The sequence below is a fragment of the Lissotriton vulgaris genome, chromosome 6 (assembly GCF_964263255.1).
Source record: "Lissotriton vulgaris chromosome 6, aLisVul1.2, whole genome shotgun sequence".
In the NCBI taxonomy this organism is placed as follows: domain Eukaryota; kingdom Metazoa; phylum Chordata; class Amphibia; order Caudata; family Salamandridae; genus Lissotriton; species Lissotriton vulgaris.
In genome coordinates, this window is record NC_141694.1 from 965,242,337 (window position 1) to 965,262,411 (window position 20,075).

Sequence of the window (20,075 nt, forward strand, 5' to 3'; positions counted from 1 at the left end):
CAGGTCAAGGAGGAAGATATGATGAGCGACCTCGTGAAATTCCTGCGTCTGAATACCGGACTTTACGATTGTATGCAGAAGATCCTAGGTTTCGGCAATGCATTCCCTATTTGTTTCATCTCCTGTTTGAAAGCGATCTGTCTGGACTTTCATATGCAGTGAACCACATCTTAAAAAGTGGTATACAGATGCGAAACATCTCGGCAAGTGACTTTATGCATAAAGTCAATGTCCAAGACAGTATTTTGGATTCTCACTTAATTAATCTCATGGCGTGTCAGCGTGGTACTAATGAGTACTGGTACCGTCGTCATGGTGATTTAAAATGTATGCTGAGGAACTTAGGAACTCCGACATGGTTCCTCACTCTGAGCTGTGCTGAGTATGGCTGGGATGACTTACTTGAATTTCTACGAGAGGCAAATGGAAATATTGAAAACATTGAATTCAAGACACCTGGAGAACTGTGTTCTTTGGATCCTGTGAATGTATGCAGGTACTTCAATCATAGATTTGAAGCTATGATGTCTTTCATCACAAATAAAAAGAATCCACCTCTTGGAGAGGTGTTGGATTTCTTCTGGAGAAAGGAGTATCAAGCAAGAGGTGCCCCTCATATACATATGTTGCTGTGGATCAAGGATGCACCTAAATTTGGAACAGATCCGGATGACTTAGTGATGAATTTCATCGAACAGTATTCTACATGTGCTGTTCCAAACGCAACGGAGAAGAAAAGTCTAAGAGAACAAGTTCTACGTTTCCAAAGCCATCGTTGTGGGAAGTACTGTCGTCGTAAATTCAGAAACAAGGACAAGTTCTACACCAAATGTCGTTTCAACTTTCCACGACCGGTGATTTCTAAAGGAAGAGTGAACAGTTTGATGTCTTCGCTGCGACATAATGTGACGAGGAAATCACCCAAGAATACATACAATTTGAAAAGGAACGAAGAGTCCAAGTACATCAATGACTACAACCCAGTGATTTTGTCCATGTGGAATGCGAACATGGATATACAGTTTGTGGCTGACAACTGTATGGCAGTGGCTCGGTATGTGACATCTTACATCACCAAAAAAGAAAAGACCGAACTGAAGGATATGTGGGAGGACATTTCCCATGAAAAGAGCCTCAGCAAGAAGTTGTACAGTTTCAGTCTGAAGATGTTGTCGCATCGAGAAATCGGAGCTTACGAATGTTCTGATCGATTGTCTTCAGCAAGTCTCTATGCCAAATCCAGGAGTCTCGTTTGGGCGAGTCTTGGTCTTGCTGCAACGCGAAATCGAGTTCTAAAACCTGTTCGGGAAATTGAGTATTTGGCAGTAAAGGAACCAAACAGTACCGACATTTTGAAGACCAACATGTTGGATACATATTATCCAAATCGAAGCAGTCACCTTGAGAATGTTTGTCTATATGAGGTTCTCCAAAATTATATATTCAAGAGGAACATCAAAGAAGATATTGAGAAAGGAGTGTATGCTGTAATTGGAAGTGAGGGATGCCTGGTCAAGCAAAGAAAATGCCAATTAGTAAACCATCGAAAATTAAGTGGCGAATCTCCAGAAAAAAAGGAGTTTTTCTATTTAGCACTTTTGCAACTTTTCAAGCCTTGGCGTGCAGAAGAGGAACTGCTTGGAGATTTCCTCTGTTACGAAGACTCTTTCAATGCAGCCAAGGAGTCCATAGAATGTCCTGCTTTTTCTAAATATCAAGAAATGCTAACTTTGGAAATTGAGCAGGAAGCAACGATTGCAGCCGAGATTGCCAGAGACAGTTCTCAGGACAGTCAGAGTTCTGTTTCATTGAGTCAAGATCCACTTGGAGGACCTATTATCGAAAATGAAGCTGCCACTGCTATGAATGAAGTAGAAAGAGCCATGGCACATGCTCAGGAGGATTCAGTTAACTTACAAGACTTGGAAAAACAACTCAACGTTGAGCAGAGGAAAATATATGATGAAGTTACCAAGGAAATTGAGCACGGATTAAGTCATGAGAAGAAAGAGTGCTCGTGTACGTCGTTGAAGCCTGTCCGACTGTACGTGAGTGGAGAAGCGGGAACTGGAAAAAGTTTCCTCATTAAAGCAATCTCTTGTTATTTGCAGGAAAGGACTGAGTCATCGCTGTCTTGTGTTGTCACCGCTCCTACTGGACTGGCAGCACATAATATTAAAGGTATTACTTTGCATCGTCTATTGATGCTGCCGGTGGAGCATGACAACAAATTACAATACAACAAGTTATCTGGAGATGCTTGCTGTGAAGTTTCAAGAGTCTTGAGGAAAATGAAACTACTTATCATTGACGAAGTAAGCATGGTTTCCAATGTCATGCTTGCCTTTGTGCATTTGAGAATGCAAGAAGTACTTAAAACTGAATATGATGTCTTATTTGGTGGGAAACACATTATTGTTTTCGGAGATCTTCTACAGCTGACACCAGTAAAAGGTCAACCTGTGTTCAAAATACTCACGCATGAAGATACCAGGAAGTGCCTAGGGAGCATTGGCAACGTCAATATATGGTTAAACTTCAATTATGCAGAACTGCATCAAAATATGCGTCAGGCAAAGGATGAAGATTACAAGAATATTCTACAAGATATTAGAATTGGAAAAGTGACCGAGTATGGGAAAGAAGCTTTAAATGCACGGTTACTGTCAAATTTGTATCCCAAACAAGAGATTGTGCCTGAGAATATTTTTCAGAAAATTACTGAGAAGAAATCCGGGATATGTCTCATGCCAACTCTTGCAGAATGTGCCATCTTCAACAACAAAATGTTGAATTTAGAAAAGCAAGAGATTGTGAAACTTGAAGCTATCGACAAATTAGAGCATATGGGATCAACAATTATTTTGTCAGATAATTTGAAATCAAAATTGGATTCATTAGAGAAGACTATATCTAAGACAGCGGGTTTTGAAAAGACTCTGAATGTGTGTTTAAATTGCCGAATCATTTTGAGACGGAATTTACATGTAGAAAGAGGTCTGGTAAATGGATCAATGGGTAATGTTGTTGATTTTGAGAAATACAGAAATAGAGATGGAATAGAATTTTTAAGAATTAAATTTGATGGTATTGAGGAAGTACAGAAAATTGCTCGTTGTTCTGCTAGGTTTTTGCTTGTTAAAGACTTATATGTTCGCCGTAAACAGTTTCCTGTTTGCTTGGCATATGCGGTGACAATCCATAAATCGCAAGGTTTAAGTGTAGACTGTGCATTGGTGAATATTGGCAGTTCAGTGTTCAAGGAGGGTATGGCATATGTGGCATTGTCGCGAGTTAGAACTTTATCGGGATTGTACTTGATTGACTGTGATGTCACAAACATTTGTGCGGATCTAGATTGTGTTAAGGAATACAATAGGTTAAGAAGAGAGTATGCGCCACATTTGCCTCAATATCCTTTGTTTGAGAAACGTGTGGTAGGCCGGAAACGTAGAAATAGTAGTAATAGTAGGGAGGTTGTTGCAAAAAGACTAAAAGTCAATGAACCGAAAGTTGTTAGCAGAAATAAAGTGGATTCTGTTGAAGATGTTGTCGGTTTTCAATTTGAAAACAGTTCTGGTGTCAACTGCTATGCAAATGTAGTGGTTAATGTTCTCTTTTCACTAGAGAGTTTAAAAGAACAGATTCTGTTGAATTCTGAACAAATTTTATGCTGTTTGTTGAATTCTGTTTTCGAGAAATGTAGCACTGATCGAACAAAAGTAGAAAGTGTGTCTGAAGTTCGTTATCTGTTAGATGAATGTTCAGGTCAAACAGACTTCTCTGAAAATAATCAGCAAGATTGTCAGGAGTTTTTAATGTATATGCTTGATATATTGCAAGTTGAGGGTGTAGATGTAGATCACCTGTTTGGGCTTTCTTATCAATGGCAGCATGACTGCGAGAACTGTATGGTATCAAGTACTACTAGTGTAGACTCAGAAAGATTTATATATTTAACTTTGCCAGACAGTAAATCAGTCTCCTTTAATAAGCTAGTAAATGCAGCGGATCACAACATGGAGTGTAGTCAATGTAAATGTGATATGATGTCAACATTATTTATACGTAGATATGGCCAGTATGTCATTTTAATGATGCAACGATGTAGGCCTGATGGAACAAAATTGTCAACTTTAATAAAAAATTTTGTGGCTTCTCAGCTGTCAATATCAGGGAGGACTTTTGTTACTGTAGCAATTATCTATCACGATGGTTCATCAACTACATCAGGACATTATACAGCTTACTTAAAGTCTGGAAACGGCTGGTCATTCTGTAATGATTCTGTTGTAACGTTCAAAAAAAAATTGCCGTTTGACCTTAAAAATTCTTACCTGGTGTTTTTAAAACCAAAATTTTAAGTAGAGGGAATGTAAGTCTGCAATGCTGTCTCGATTAAAAATTCAACTATATAAACCTGATGCAAGTAAGTCTGCTTCATAGTAAGCAGTATCAGTGTCATAGGAAAAGGAGAACATGAGTGACAAAGAAGAGTAAGATATTAGTAGTCCAGGATTGTGAAAATAATCTCAAATATTTTATTTTTGAAAGTTGCGAAAATAGAAAATGTCGGGATTTGATTGGAAGAATTACAAGATTTGCGAATCGCAGCAACATGATTTGGCCTAGTGGAAACATGTGATATAATGAGAGAAGTTTTTTTTCTATGTAACATATTTCACGTATCGATGGAGGTTTTCTTTCAGAAAGTGGCGGGCTGAAAATATTTAAAGCACAACAGAGTGGATGCTGTTTATAGGAGATCCTTCGACGTCATTGAAAGTAAGTTAATTTTAAGAAGTTTTGAAATCAGATTTCTTAGGTTGTATGGGTTTTTTAAACACAGTCATTTTGATTGTGTTTTTTTTTCCCCGCTGTTACATGATGAATACCTTCAAGTCACTGATTTAAGTGAAATTTGATACATTCTGAGAACAGCAAAAATAAACCATTTAACATGTATAATTAATGTTATGCTTTTTGTCCTTATGATATACATTTAGAAATGTGTGGTACATATGGGTAAGCTGAGTTCTGTAAATATCAATTTTAATGCTTAGAGTGCTGTACTTCTGGGTAGTGTTTTTTTTTTTATAAAAAAAGAGGCCTCACCTCAAAGAAAGCTCTTGAAAGCACACATCTTATTTGCATCCTAAAACAATCATTTACAATGTTAGACACAATTTTTTTATGGCTTTACATCTTTTTTGCGCTGCTATTGCATCACTATTGTGAGACATTAGCAGTGCAAGAAAAACATCATGTTCCAAAATAGGCCTCAGTTCAGCAACATCAAGATACAGTTTCTTTCGAATATATATCTTTAGGATTGTGTAGTGAACGTAGAGAAGCAGAGACTTCTGTAAATGTCAAAGTTGTTGAAAAACTGTTTGTTTTTTAACCTTTTCCCTTGTCTTTTCTAATTTTTAAATACATGTTTTAATATTTTTTGAAATGTTTGTTCTTTGTTTTACAGATTGAAAGTATGAAAAAATATTTAAAAAAGGTAACAAGAATTATAAGGTAAATGTTTTCCACTCTTTTTACCCGCAATGCACTGCTGATGATGTCATTGACACTATCTCTCATTTACTCTCTCTAGCTGTCTTTCTTTTTACATTATTCTCTGATTACTTCCCTTATACTAACTCTTCTTTTTTTTAAAAAAATATTTTTTTAGTTCGCTTAAAGTTCGCGAACCGGTCAGCGAACTTGAAGCGAACCAAAAGAAATAGAGCTTGCCAGAGTGATAAACATTCTAGCAATTTTGTTTGAAAGGGGAGGTAGTTCTGAAAAGAACTGTTTTTTTTTGTTTTTGGTGTTTTATATTTTTTTTTTATTTTTTGAACATTTTTTGATTTTTTTGTATTTTTAGAACTGTTTTATGTTTTTTTTGTTTTTTTTATGGAGGGGAGACAACAAAAAACAGGCTTTCAAAACGGCTCAACTGGAGCAAAAAAAAGAAAATTACTTTTTGGGTGCATTAGGGCATTTATGATTTTCATATGCAATGTTCATGAGGTTGACACTCATGTTGCCATATGACAGCATTTCACCACAGTAAACACAAGATAACTTTATGTGCTGGAAGTTAGGTTGGATGTTTGGCACAGTCTCTTGTGCCTCTCTTCCCGTCAAAGACAATGTGGATGTAGATCTTGCCACAGGAGTTGCCGTCGGATTGTCTACAAGATCCCTTAACTCAGCCCGGCTGTAGTTCAAGGGATGCCACCTGCTCATGTGACGATGCATTGTATAGTTCCCCATACTGTACTTCTTTTCTGTGCCTCTCGACAATGTGTGATCACAGATGAGGCAGGTGGCATATTTTGCATTCACTTTCTTTGTTCCAGGAGGGATGGTGAAAAACTGCCATATGAAACTGGATTTTCGTTTGGAAACCCGGGGCAACTCATCAACAAATTGTTGTTCCTCTGTCTCCTCTTCTTCTTCTTCCTCATCTTCCTCCTCTCTGTTAGTCATAATTTGTCTAGGTGGTCCTCTCTTCTTATGAGGAGGTGGAGGTGGTGGTGGGGGTGCACCAGCTGCAGCAAGAATGGAAGCCATTGTGGATCTTCAGATAAATGGTCTTTCTCTCACCAAGATGAAAGTCAGAGTGAGGAAATAAGGAGGGGTTTACATGATTTGGGGAAAACAAAAGTTCTGAGCCAATGAAAAGTGTTATTTTTAGGTCACATGACCTAGTCATACATCATTTGGAAACCAAAAGTGAAATGAACCAATGAGAAGTTTGATAAACAAGTCACATGACCTGTTCCGCTTACGTTACGCGGCGCGCGCCGCGTCCCAGATCGCTTCTGGACCGCGGTCCGGAGCACTTCCGGGAGCGCTAACGCGACGCGTCATTAGACGCATTACGCGATAACGTGATATGTCGCGCTTCCGCGACGCGTCACTGTTCCGCTAACGTAACGTTGACCGGTTCGCGGACTAGATCGCGGCATCAAGATGAGCTAACGGAAAGCTTCCCGGTTCGCGAACTAGAAGCGAAGAAAAAAATATTTAAAAAAAATTATCAATAAATATCTATATATATTTTGGGATTTAAAGAATAATACATTTTACAGCTACAGATGTTAGCTTTTAAAAAACCAATGAAATTCACTGAAAAAACCATAGGTTATAGACCATATATAGTTAGAAATTTACATTTAAAAAACCATTGAAATTCAATGAAAAAACCATAGGTTATAGACCATATATAGTTAGGAATTCGCATTTACAAAACCTTATTTTACTCGCACAAAACCATTGAAATTCCATATATAGTTAGTTGCACTAACTATATATCGCGCACCCGCAATCCACTGCTGATGATGTCACATATTACATCATTCATGACATGGTCAGTGACATCACTGATGACATCACTGATGACATCTCAAATGACATGACTGATGACAACATCCAGTGACTGTATGTTTCTGTAAAGTTAAAATATCTCTTACATATTGAAGAATGAGTGGATGTATAAGTGTCTGGATGAAGGATTTAGTAGGTGCATGTCTGACTGTATGAGTGAGCTATTAAATGTGTCTCACTGAGTGCATGGGTTAGTGACTAAACTGTCTTAATTTGTGCATCATTATGTCTGTTGTTCTGTAAACTGTTGCATGTGTTGATAAGTAGCTAAATGAGTAACTATATGGGTTATTGATTGGTTGCCCAAGTATTTGTATGGGAGACTGTGTGTGTTTGTGGGTGGCTGGGAGGTGTATGACTCTGTGCATAGATGTGTGAGCAGTTGATTCACTAGATGTATGGTTTCAAAAGTGCATGTGGAAACAACTGTATGGGCGGTTGACTGTGTGCATGAGTGTATTGGTGAGTGAATGGATATCTCAGTGCTACATGTCAAAGTAAGTACATATGTAAAGCACAGTACATGTGAGAGTTGACATATATAAATAACTGTGCATAAGAGCCAGTGAATGTGTGAGTGGCTGTATGGATTATTGTGAACTTGTATCAGGGATTGTATAAGAGAGTAAATATGTGTTAGTATATGTTTGAATAAGTAAAGTTTGTCTAACTGTATAGTTGAGGAAATGGAGGTGTGATTGATTCTTTGCATGACTGACTAGGTGTGTGAGTAACTCCATGGATGAGTGACAGTCTATGAGTGTCTGTTTACACTGATTGTATCTAAGGTTATATTAGAGTCTGAAGAGGTTCATCGTATTATCACATGAATGATATCATCAGTGATATGATCAGTAATGTTAAATGAGATGTCATCAGTGATGTTATCAGTGATATCATTTGAGATGTCATCAGTGATGTCATCAGTGATGTCACTGACCATGTCATGAATGATGTAATATGTGACATCATCAGCAGTGGATTGCGGGTGCGCGATATATAGTTAGTGCAACTAACTATATATGGAATTTCAATGGTTTTGTGCGAGTAAAATAAGGTTTTGTAAATGCGAATTCCTAACTATATATGGTCTATAACCTATGGTTTTTTCATTGAATATATATATATATATATATATATATATATATATATATATATATATATATATATTACCTACTGGCGGTCGCCAGTAGGTAGTTATAGTTAGGATTTTTTTCAATGTTAAATCTCAAAATTCTATTTGGAATAACTTTGGCGCCGGTTGACGAATCTGCCTGAAAATTTCCTCAAAATGGCCTCGTCAAGCTCCGGTCCTTCCCTGAAAGTTTGGGGGGGAGGCGTCAAGCGGGGGCCGAGATAAAAGGGGGGTCCCAAAACGCGTTTTCCCCATGTTAATTTCCATAGGGCGGTCAACCTCACTTTTAGCCCGAACGGCTGAATGGATTTCCACGAAACTTGGCAAAATTGTAGGGACTGGTAGCCCGATGTGCCTTTGCTATGTCTCAAGATATGTGCTCCAGTGGATTTTGAGTAATTTAGGTTCAAAAAAATATATATCTATAAGCGCGCCCCGGTACGCGCTCTGGGGAGCGCTCCGGGCGCGACAAGCGACTTGCGCGTAGAAAGCTGATTGGTTCTTGGGTGTCTGTAAACATTCGAAACAGTCCGGAGCGGCCGTCATCTTGTGTCTCGGTAGGATCGAGACACAAGAGGTGGCCAAAACAAAGGGGGAATTGACCATAAGGGGGCAATGTAGACCCCCCTGACCCCCTAGGTTTGATGTGGGGGCTATAAAAGGGTCCCGCAGGGCAAAAAAAAAAAAATTTGATTTGCGCGGGGGGAGCGCCCGGTACGCGCACCGGGGAGAAAAGAGAAAAGAGAATGGCAGAGTTTACAAATTTAAGTCATTTTATATAAATGGGAGGTAGTTCTGAAAAGAACTGTTTTTTTTTCTTTTTGCTGTTTTATATTTTTGTTTTGTTTTTTGGAACATTTTTTTGGGGGGATTTTCAGAACAATTTTATATATTTTTTGTAGTTTTTCTTGTGTGAAACAAAAGACAGGGAATTGCAAACAGCTCAACTGGAGCAAAAAAATAGAAAAAAATTAAGGTTGCTTGCTCATGCTGCCAATAAATGACACCAGCATTCACCAGCCACTTGTGTGCACATGTTTTTTTTCTTCAAAGCAATGGAAAGTTTGCTTTGGTTTTAAGAGGGTTTCCTTCCTGTACACGTACCACCATGTCTCTGATGCTAGCAATGACAGAACAAAGAGCATCACACTTTCTAACCAGCAACAAGGACATCACCATTTCAGGGAAACTGATACACAACTTTTTTATGAGGGACATAGGTAAGGGTGAAGGGAGGATGCCAAGTGTCCATTATATGGACATTACTTGGAAAATCACCTTATTAAGTCAATATCTCCACACAGTCAATAATCATGGATGGAGCATTTTAATTTGTTTTAAAAAAAGAAGAGTACCTTGATAAGCATAGGAGTGAAACACGTATTGGCTGTTCAACCAGTGCCAAAATAAGAACATTGAATGTATAAGGATTTTTATATTATCTTACTATCAATAGAATGCCGAGCCTCAAAGAACACATCACATATTTAGCAAAGACTTTTATGTCACAATTTACATTAAAGGTATCGCTTGTGACAACAATGAGGACTTAGCAGTTTATTTCTTTTAATGATATTTAATTTACTAAGACAGACAGTCCGCTATTAAATACTCACAGATGGTAATTGCATTGGCTTTCTTGCCATTGCTCCATAGGTCACCATTGTGCCACCACATCTGCAAAGTCAGAGAGGATAGTTGCATTGTTAGCAGTGTTGAAAGGAAAGAAGCACCATCTAGTTAATCAAACTTCCTGATACAAGCATATACATGCCTACTTAGCGGCAATCCATAGGAGGGTCAGTCAGTCAAAGCTCTTGCTCCCACAGGTGTCTTTCTCCTGTGGCAGCAAATTGCCCAAGTGGAAAAATACCCCTAGGCCAATCTACTTTAAAAAAGATTGGGTTTGAGGCATTCTCAAAAGAGTCCCTTGAACCCAACCCAAGTATTTTTGATACCTAATTTGTCAAAAACTACTTACCAGATTTACTCCAAATCACAAAAAGCACACGTTATAGACTAAGATCTAGATTCCTGCAAAAGGTGGTGTAATACTGTAAAACAGTGATGCAGTGATATTTGCATTCCCCCCTCCCCCTTTTGTTTCAGCCCCACTTCATGGGTCATTCTGAAACTTCCCATGAAGAAATTAGTCAACCTTACTATAACTCCCAGTGGGAACTGCTTCTTATATATATATATATATATATATATATATATATATATATATATATATATATATATATATATATACACACACACACACACACACACACACACATATACACATACATATATTTATACACATATAAATCTTCCTGTGACCTTACAACCCTGCCTAAGCAGTACTCTCTGTTTTCCAGTGCTGCTCTGACTGGCTCTCTGCTACAACTGCCTAGAATTCCTTTATGAGTAGCAAAAGAAGCGTGTCCTTTGTATACAATCCTTCCACATAACTAGTGATAAATATAATTAAAAAACTGAATGCGCACAGGCAAAAGTAAAATAAATTAGGATCAGATCTCTTTGTTAGGCCCTGCACAAAATGACCGGCCTGGGAAAATAAAGTTTTATGGTAGCTTTTTGCATGGAAGATTAAACATATTAAATCACATCTACTTTTAAAGTGGCAGAATTTTGTACATGGCAGATTTCTAAATAACTAGGCTTTTACCATAGAAACAAAACATAACTTACTCTATGTGTTTCAAAAGGTTCCCAGCGCTGTGTCCGCCTACACAGTTTAGAGCTAATTTGGGCTTTGGTACACCCTGTGAAAGGAAGAATGTTTATTGGCAGAGCTTGTACCATGAAGGTCACAAATGATATGATTGTAATATGGCATAGAAAAACTAAAATAAAACTGGACAAATTTAAAATGTTCTAAAAGTACTTTTTAGAAAGTAGTGCAATTACCCTGAATAGATCTGCCATTTTTGAATTGTTTAGTGTTTCTTCTGTGAGGACCCAGTCGGCACCAATAGATTGTAAAGTCTCCATGAGGTCTTTCACATCTGGTCTGGGAAAGAAAATAAGTAATGTTATTTAGGCGAGCAAAGAAATCAAATTTAGAATAGATTGTAAGAAGAAACTTAAGTTATCACTCTATTCATCAGCTCCCTTAGATACATGATGTTTCATCCTTGTTTACAGTGCACCCATTCACTGTGATACCTTGGAACACGAAATATTTAATTGGATTGTACAAACACTCCACTATTTTAATGGTGTCAAGTGTTATTTTATTATGCTGTCAATACTGGCAAGGGATGTGGGGCAATAACTATATTGGGTAAAGCGGATATATACTAAAGGAGACATTGACACGAGAGAAGCAGAGAACCCCTACTTTGGGTCTCTGCAGCACTCTCCTGAACTGGGGTTGCTCTTCGCTGTTTATGATTGGTGATAGTCTATAATGGCCAGATTGTGGACCATGAGGCATTCCTAAATAAGATTGCCTATATTCAATGCTTTTTATCTGACACACTTCTTAATGCAGGCAGGTGGATCGATATTTGGGCACTGTAATAATTCCCTCGATGGTGGATCCTATTTTGTTACTTCTGTTCTCAGTGGTTGGGCTCTGTTAGGATCTTATTAGTCATTTTTAGGTTAAGCATAGGCAGCGCAAATGCCTGTCTGCAAGACCGTCTGTATTCACTAAAAGGAGTTTAATACTGCCTGCTGCTTACCATAGGTTCGCTCCAGCGTTGCTCTTCATTGCTGCCTTCTAACTGGTTCTCGCAGTTAATACGTCACTTCTGTTCTTATCTGAAGAGCAACTGCCAATAACCCCCGCACTGTGCCCACTCCAGAGTACATGCTACATTTCCCCACTGTATTCCTTAGAATGAACAAGCCAACATGCATTTGTATTTGTAGTGGTCATTTGTTGGCCGCAGTTTTATTAGGAATACATGAATATACTTTGGCATTATTCGCATGGCCTGGACATAAATCATCAACGTAGAACTGTCATATTTGCATCATAAATCATATGCATTTGTCATAAGTAATATCTGTCATAAATCATATGTACATCACCAATTAGCAAATTGGACTGACAGTTCGTTGATTAGCTCATTTGGAAGCTTGTCTCGTTTCTTGTCCCTTCTAGGTCATCCCTTTGTACGGTTGGGTTTGCGCTCTCTTTGCGCGGGGGGTAGCTTCTGTCCCCAGAGTTAGGCCACGACTCGCTACCTTGTTGGACTTTTTTGTGCCCTGCCATCTGGTGGGGGCTGGGCTGCGAGCACTGTTTCCGTTTGCTACCCCCTTTTTGTAGGCCAAATTGCCCAGCCGTGAGGCATCCCAAAGTGAGTGGTCCTACACATCGCCCTTAGGCCAACTCACCCAGCCGTGAGGCATCCGAAGGTGAGTGGTCCTATTCCAGCACACAGCCCTTCGCTTTGCCTCCTTACCAACCATTATCCCCGTAGCTCTCCGCCATTGCCTTGCCTGCTTCCCAGCACTGTGACATTGCTGTTCCTTAGGCGTGGGTGGGTGGGACAAAATTCTTGTTGTGCCGCTGCTGCTCCCCTGCTCCTTGAAGATAGGAGCTACCTGGGGGAGAGGCCGCTTAAATCCCCCTGTGTCTTTCTCGCCTCACAGGCAGATTCGCCCATTGGAGGGTTTGTACCCAGCTTGTCTCCCCATTGGCCGGGGGGTAGGCACCTTCCTGGCGGCTGTCGTTGGGGGGTGGGGGGCGCGGGCGCTTCTCAGCGCCTCATCGCGCCAAAACCAGTTTTCCGGGGCTCGGCGTCAGTTATAGCGCCGGCCATCTAGCCCCTGTTGGGGGCGGCCTCTGCGAGTACCACTAACCTTACACTTTGCTCTGTATCTGGTTGTTTTCTGCACTATTTTCTTCTTGGGTTCCGTGTTGTGTTTGCAGAAGCTTGCCATTGTTGTTATTTCCTGAATGTCTCGCACTACATGTGCGTTGAGTCCCCCATGCCACCTCCCGCTCCTTGCACGCTCTCCAGCCAACGTAGAGGTTTCTCCTGATATCTGCGCCCCATCAGCGCCAGCCGGAGAGAGGGTGTTTTTCTATTTTGTTTTTGCGAACACCCATCGTATCTTGCTCGAATTGTTACGTCTCTCCTACTCCACCCCGCGTCTTGCTCCCCACCAACACCACGCCTCATCCGCTTCGGTTATTTAAACTGCAACAGGCGCCCAGCTGGAGAGAAGGTATTTTTCTATTTCTTTTTTGCTTACCCCTGTTGTTGCATCGTGCTCCGATCATTGCGTCTCTCCTGCTCAAGCCAGCATCTTGTTCCCCATGAGCACCATGCCTCATCCTCTTCTGTTATTTACACTGCAAACGGGAGCCCAGCTGGAGGGAAGGGATTTTTCCATAGTTTATGTATTGCCTGCCCTTACTGTATCTTGCCCCATTATTACGTCTCTCCTGCCCTGAGGAGCTGCCCATGCATGGCCGCCCTTCAGCACCATCCATTAATGAGGTGAGGGGGGCGCAAGACTGGCCGATGGGAGGTTGAAGGACAGCTAGGCTGCATGGGCCAGGGCATGGTTTATGAGAGGGCTTAGGTTTCCTTCCAAAAGGTTGGTCACATTTGCGTTCTGTACTTTTAGATAAATCTGGAGCTTACAATGTCTGCTCCACTTGTTTGTGTTGCAGAGCCAAATGCCGCAATTGGAGGAGGACAGCTGCTTGCTGTTAATGTGATTTGTAAAATGGAATATGATCAAATAAGGGTCTGGCATTTCATGTTCTTAAAAAGTCCAATTGTAGTTCTGTTTGAAGTATCAGTGGCTACCTGTTCTGCTATTTTTAATGACCTAATCGTGTATTTGTCACCCGATTATAAACACTTGGGAATGGTTACCATTGAGGTGAATTGTTACTCACTCATGCTGTGGACCAATGCTCTAACCTGTGGTGTTCTGCCGTTTGGACTGGTATTTGATTATGTACACAACCAGAATGCAGTTCTAACTTGTCCATGCTGTCCGTGCTGCTGAACTTTCAAAATGACCTCTCATTCTGTGAACGTCCTGGGTGTTCATGGTCATGCACTGCATTTACAGGCATTCAGGGCTTTAAAATGTAGCTGGAAGCTTCCGATTTTAGAGCTGTTTAATAGAAGCAAGTCAGCCAGTGATGGGTGTTTCCATATTTGACATTCACTAAAAGAACGTGTTTTTCCATTGGATATACGTTTACTTTGGAATGTGAATATATACATCAGTACTTGGGGGCATTCTGATCTCTCCACATATGTGCAGTGTATTCATATGCTCCCTCCTGGAACATGCACCATACAAAAGTCAAACAAGATGTCTCTTAATTACTGTGCAAGCTGTGACGAGCTTGATGTGAAATGAAAGATTGCAAGGCACAGAGTTTAGATGACAAAGTATTTATTCTCCAAACAAGAATATCTCATCGAGCTGCAATGGCAGGCAAACAGCTCTGTCCCAACGAACTGCCAACTGCCCACTGGTTTCCCACCAAGATTCCGTGAGATGACTGCTGCAGCTGTCACAGACAGCTTCATCTCACTTTGTATGCACATATCACACATCTTTCCCTTACTAAACAAACAACACATATAAACACTATTTAACAGAATTTTAAAACACATTAATAACTAAACATATAAAAGAAAAGTTAAATTGAGCAGTACAAATGATATGTGATGTGAATACCAATTTTCCAGTTCAACAATTAGGTACAGATCCAGAGGAAAATGGAAAGACATTTATCTTATGTAATCTTCAAGATAGTTTGGAGCTTTAACAACTCTACCAGATCTTTCCCTGGCTTCCATCTTGTTCATAGTTGTCTTACCACCTGACACATTCGCAGACATGATTTCCTGAGCTATCATCCCTTTATAAATCACTACTCTATTCAGGTTCCATATTTTATGATCTATCTTCTGTATCCACTGCATTGTTGAAGCTCTTTATGACCTTATTGGGTCTGGAAAATTTGTAACCACCTTCCTTACCACTTGGTTTCCTTATCATAACCAGATCACCAACAACAACTCTTGTTTGTTTCACTGACTTCCTCATATCACAGGGTTGTTTGCATGCTTGTATTATCCTCTCTTCTCTCAATCTCCACTCTTCACCCCTATCTACTGCAGGTGATCCAACAAGGATTAATTAGTGTACATTGACATCTACAGCAAAATAATTGCAAAGTAGTTCAAGCGATAGTAGACCTGCCAACCTGAAGAATAAACTCACAATGTGAGGAAGGGGCGGGGCCTTTTAAGGGCAGGACCTTGTGCCAAGAAGTACCTAGGAAGGACTTTGAACCCCCACCCCACCTCCAAGCCATCTCCTCCCAAACAAAAAGGCTTACAGAGGCTGATGCCGATGTCCTGTGTTGTTTTCACACTCCTTAATGGGCGCCAGCAGTTCAACGCCTCTCGAAAAAAACCTGGAAAACCACTATTTACAGTGGTTTTCGGCTAATTTTCCGTGCCACAGTGTGATATCGGCTCCTCACCGGGTGACTATGTGATGGGAGCCGATATCGTATGTCACACTGTGGCACCGTTTGAGATGGTAGGTATGCAGTAGTAGAGTGTGGTGTGATTCTGTAAGCTTCTACTCTCTTACAGACTTCCTCCTTCCACGTCAAACCATTTTCTTTGGCCAGGAGAATAGTCTCCGTTAATACTCAGTTGAAACATTCTACCATTCCATTTGGTTCTGGATGGTAAAGTGCATACATTTTGTGTTTTATAGCACATTCTCCTAAAAATGTTTCAATTTCTTTGGAAACTAACTGAACTCCATTGTCTGTTAGTAGAATTCGCAGTAAACCTCCCCTCCTACACATTTCTTTCAAAAGTGTCACCACATGTTTAGTTTCAATACCTCATGTGAAGTGTACCTCAGACCATCTTGAATAGATATCACTTTGATAAGCCTGACTATGACATACCAGTGTGATTCTTAGCACTGTATTGGAACAACACGTGTTAGTGAAATCAGCTGTGCAGTGCGGGGGCGGAGCTGTGCAGTGCGAGCCGAGCTTAGCAGCGGATCGGAGCTGGGTAGCTTGAATCAAGCCCCAAGCCCCGAGCCCCGCGCCTTGTGCTGCATTGCGTGAGCCCCGGTGTACCGGTGTCCCGCACCTTAATGGGAATTTATTAAGCAAAGATTTGCGAGGCAGAAAAAAGAAGGGGGCCGGTGAGGAGACAAGGCGTGGCCTCCTCTAACGCACGGAACCTCGAGTGCTTTGCACCCAACGCGCCGCGCACCAGGGGAGGAGCAGTTGTGCAGAGGTGAGCAGCGGGGGCAGCCGGAGGGTGCCGCGGGGGTGTTGTGGTCGCGCTGGTGATCAGCAGCAGTAAGCACCGTGAAGTGTCCAATGCACACAGAGCCTTCCCCGTTTAGAGCTGGACATTTGAGGAGGCGCTGTGTGCACCTGGTGTGCATTTGTGTGCGGCAGCTTATCATTTCTAAAGACTGTTCTGAGAATCCTGAAGAACCCCCGAAGTCCATAAAAGCAGAGGGCGGGGTCATCATCAGAAGTATAAGCGCTTGGGAAAAGTGAGCGCTAGAAAGAAGTACCAGTAGGGCCGAAGCAGTAGCAGCGGAGAGAACTGTGACCCACAGGAAATAAATTAAACACTGCGCTGAGGACAAAATAATCGGTGCCTGTTGTTGGTCTTGCCTTTGGGCCCGGGATTGTTCCGCATTTTTTTGCGACTTAGTTCCTTTGCTGGCGGGGGTGCCCCCGTACTGCTGGTCCTGTTGCTGTGGCCCCGGGCTGACACCCGACTACACGTCCTGGCAGCCTGCGGTGAGGCCCCGTCGGCGTTATCCAGAAGCGCCAGGAGGTGCTTAAGAATGAGCCTCGCATCCCTTGGCATGCGCGGTGGCGCCTGGGCCAAGGGCGGGCCAGTCCCAAGCCCATCAGAAGCCAGAAGAGGCTCAGCCAGGCCACCCCACTAACCTCTTAGGAGCTCTGAAGCCTTTTACGAATCCACTGATCCTTGACCCCACCGCCTGGATGCCATCGGACTACATCGGTCTATCGGACCTGTTGGATAAGGCGAGCCTGGATCTGGACTATCTACCGCTGCCCCCCAGGTCTTCGCAGCTACAGGCGGGGATTTCTGCTGTTGGTCTTGCGGCTGCCGCCACCATCGTTGCCACCGAAACTATTTTTCCAAGCAACGCTCTGTGGCCCGGAGGCGCTTAAGAACGGTTGAGGCCAGGAGGAGGCAGGGCAGGGCCACCTCCTTTTCATCGGTGGACTTGAGTCACTAAGGACCTGGTTAGTGTGATTCCTAAAAAGTCATATTGGACATATAAGCATGCTTAAGATATTGTAATACTGTGTCCATTGGATTGTTAACTTTATCATGAGTAAGTTAGGGTGGTAGGGTGACTGTGGCAGAGTCGTCCCGAGCCGCTTGCTCGCCAGAGGTGCCAGAATCGTGCTTCGCGCTGTGGTAAATGCTGTGCTCAGATAACACAAAGCTTATTTTAATCACTGCTGACAATTTTAAAATTGATGTTAGAATTTTAAATATTCGAATTACAAGCCCCTCTGCGCAGTAAAGACCCGCGCTTCCTTGTACCTGATTTACTAGGGGGAGGACAGTACCTTGGGAAGTTGGGGAAGCCTGAGCTCGATTTCCACTCCTGCCCGCCCCGGTCTGACGAGGTAGCCAGTACCTTTGTGCGGAGGGCGGGTCAGGGAGAGCCAGGCACTTCCTGTTGGTCGCTGGAGCGGTGAGCGCTCTAGTGGACTATTTAGCCCTCGCCCCCTCCAGAGCGAGCAGCGGTTGCGCGCGGGGGAGCCGAAGACACGCCGAAGAGCAGTCAAAGAGTAGCCCGTCTGCACCCGTCCGCGAACGGACGGGGTTAGGGGCTAGGGACTCTGCTCGATTGAACATGGAGGCCATGAGAGACTGCCGCATCAGGTATTCAGCCCAGACCCTAAAAAGCCTTCAACTAAAGCCGCTGGTTGGTTGTGCGCGCAGCTCCTGGCCCTGCCCAGAAGGCCCTTTCTCATGCATATACTGTAGGCTCCATGCCTCACACACCGGCATATCAAACAGTTATGTTACGGGGGGGACTCCAAAACCAAAAGGTCTGAAATGCTTTCTCCTGAACACCCGTTCCCTACCAAAGCACCATTCTGAACTTTTGGACCTGATTAATACAGTCAAACCTGATATATGTTTTTTAACTGAAACCTGGCTAAAACCCCACACCATCCCCACTATCACTCTAGGGATTCCTGTAGGATATAAAATCCTAAGACTTGACCGCCCGAATAAAATCGGAGGGGGCATTGCCATAATCTATGAAGAAGAGCTGAAGGTAGCTATAATAGAAGAAAAAAGCAGCCCCCTCATGGAAATTATGATCTTTAGGATTAGCGCAGGCTCCAAAGAACACTGGAAGGGAGCACTGGTCTATCGCCTGCCGGGGTCAGACACAGGATTCACTCTGTCCTTAACTGAGCTGCTGGCTCAACATTCTAAAGCCAAGGAAAACTTTCTTCTCCTAGGAGATTTTAACTTTCACGTAGATAACCCGAATCTTCCTGAGACGGTATCCCTGCTATCCGACCTCTCTTCACTAGGGTTGGAGTTACAGAATAGTGGCCCCACTCATACAGGAGGCCACACCTTGGATTTAATCTTCTCCAATTTCCCCAAGATACAGTGTCGCCCCCCCTCCCGAATAAGCTGGTCTGACCATCTTATGATCGAATTCTCACTTCTTGGACTGGAAAAACCTGCTAAACAGCCCCCCTCCCCTCCCTGTGGCGCAGACAATGGCATAAGGTAACATTGAGTGACCTACAGGAAGTATGGAGAGAACCCCCCATCTTAGACACAGACAATGCAGAGTCCACCTTATCCAAATTCAACACTGCCCTTTTGGCAGCGGTTGATCTACTGGCCCCTTTGAAACTTCATAAACAGTACCCCTCATCCAAACAGGAAGTTTAGTACTCAGAACAACTTAGACTGGAAAAACAGGGATGTAGGAAGCTGGAAAAAGCCTGGAGGAAAAACCACTCTGAGGAAAGTAGGAAAGAATATCACAAAGCCTTGTCCTCCTATCATAAAAACATCAGGTTGGCCAGGAAAAACTGCCTCGCTTCACAGCTGACTGAAGCAGGCAATTCCTCTAAGGAATTATATAAGATCCTTCAGACCTTTGTGAAACCCACTGCCTGCAAAAGCCCGGATGACTTTTCCCAGTCTCTCTGTAATGACATCTCCCTATTTTTCGGGAAAAAAAATAGAGGTTATTTACGAAAAAATCACCAAAACCATCCATCAAAAGGATAACACTGCTAACCTCCCCACTAGCTCTTCCACCGGCAATGATGGTACATTAACCGCCTTTCCAGAAGCTAGCCAGGAAGATATAATCTCCTTAATGAACCACATTAAAACAGGGTCCCCTCTGGACTTTCTTCCAGCCAAAATGGCTGCCTCTTTAAACAGCCTACTCTGCCCTATGGTACAAGCAATCGTGAACCTCTCCCTTAAGGAGGGTCAGGTGCCCAAGACTGGAAAAAAGCGATAGTAAACCC

At 42.1% G+C, this 20,075-nt stretch overlaps 1 protein-coding gene across 1 annotated transcript in view; it reads right to left on the reverse strand.

The window, feature by feature from the left end:
• The window catches only part of LOC147708257 (enoyl-[acyl-carrier-protein] reductase, mitochondrial-like), a 544,978-nt gene that overhangs the window by 88,124 nt on the left and 436,779 nt on the right, over nucleotides 1-20,075 (reverse strand). The window contains exons 6-8 of the mRNA XM_086925328.1: nucleotides 11,438-11,540; nucleotides 11,219-11,292; nucleotides 10,138-10,198 (exon numbers count right to left, since the gene is read on the reverse strand). Of these exons, the coding sequence (XP_086781454.1) occupies nucleotides 10,138-10,198; nucleotides 11,219-11,292; nucleotides 11,438-11,540 (238 nt within the window). The remainder of the gene's footprint in view (nucleotides 1-10,137; nucleotides 10,199-11,218; nucleotides 11,293-11,437; nucleotides 11,541-20,075) is intronic.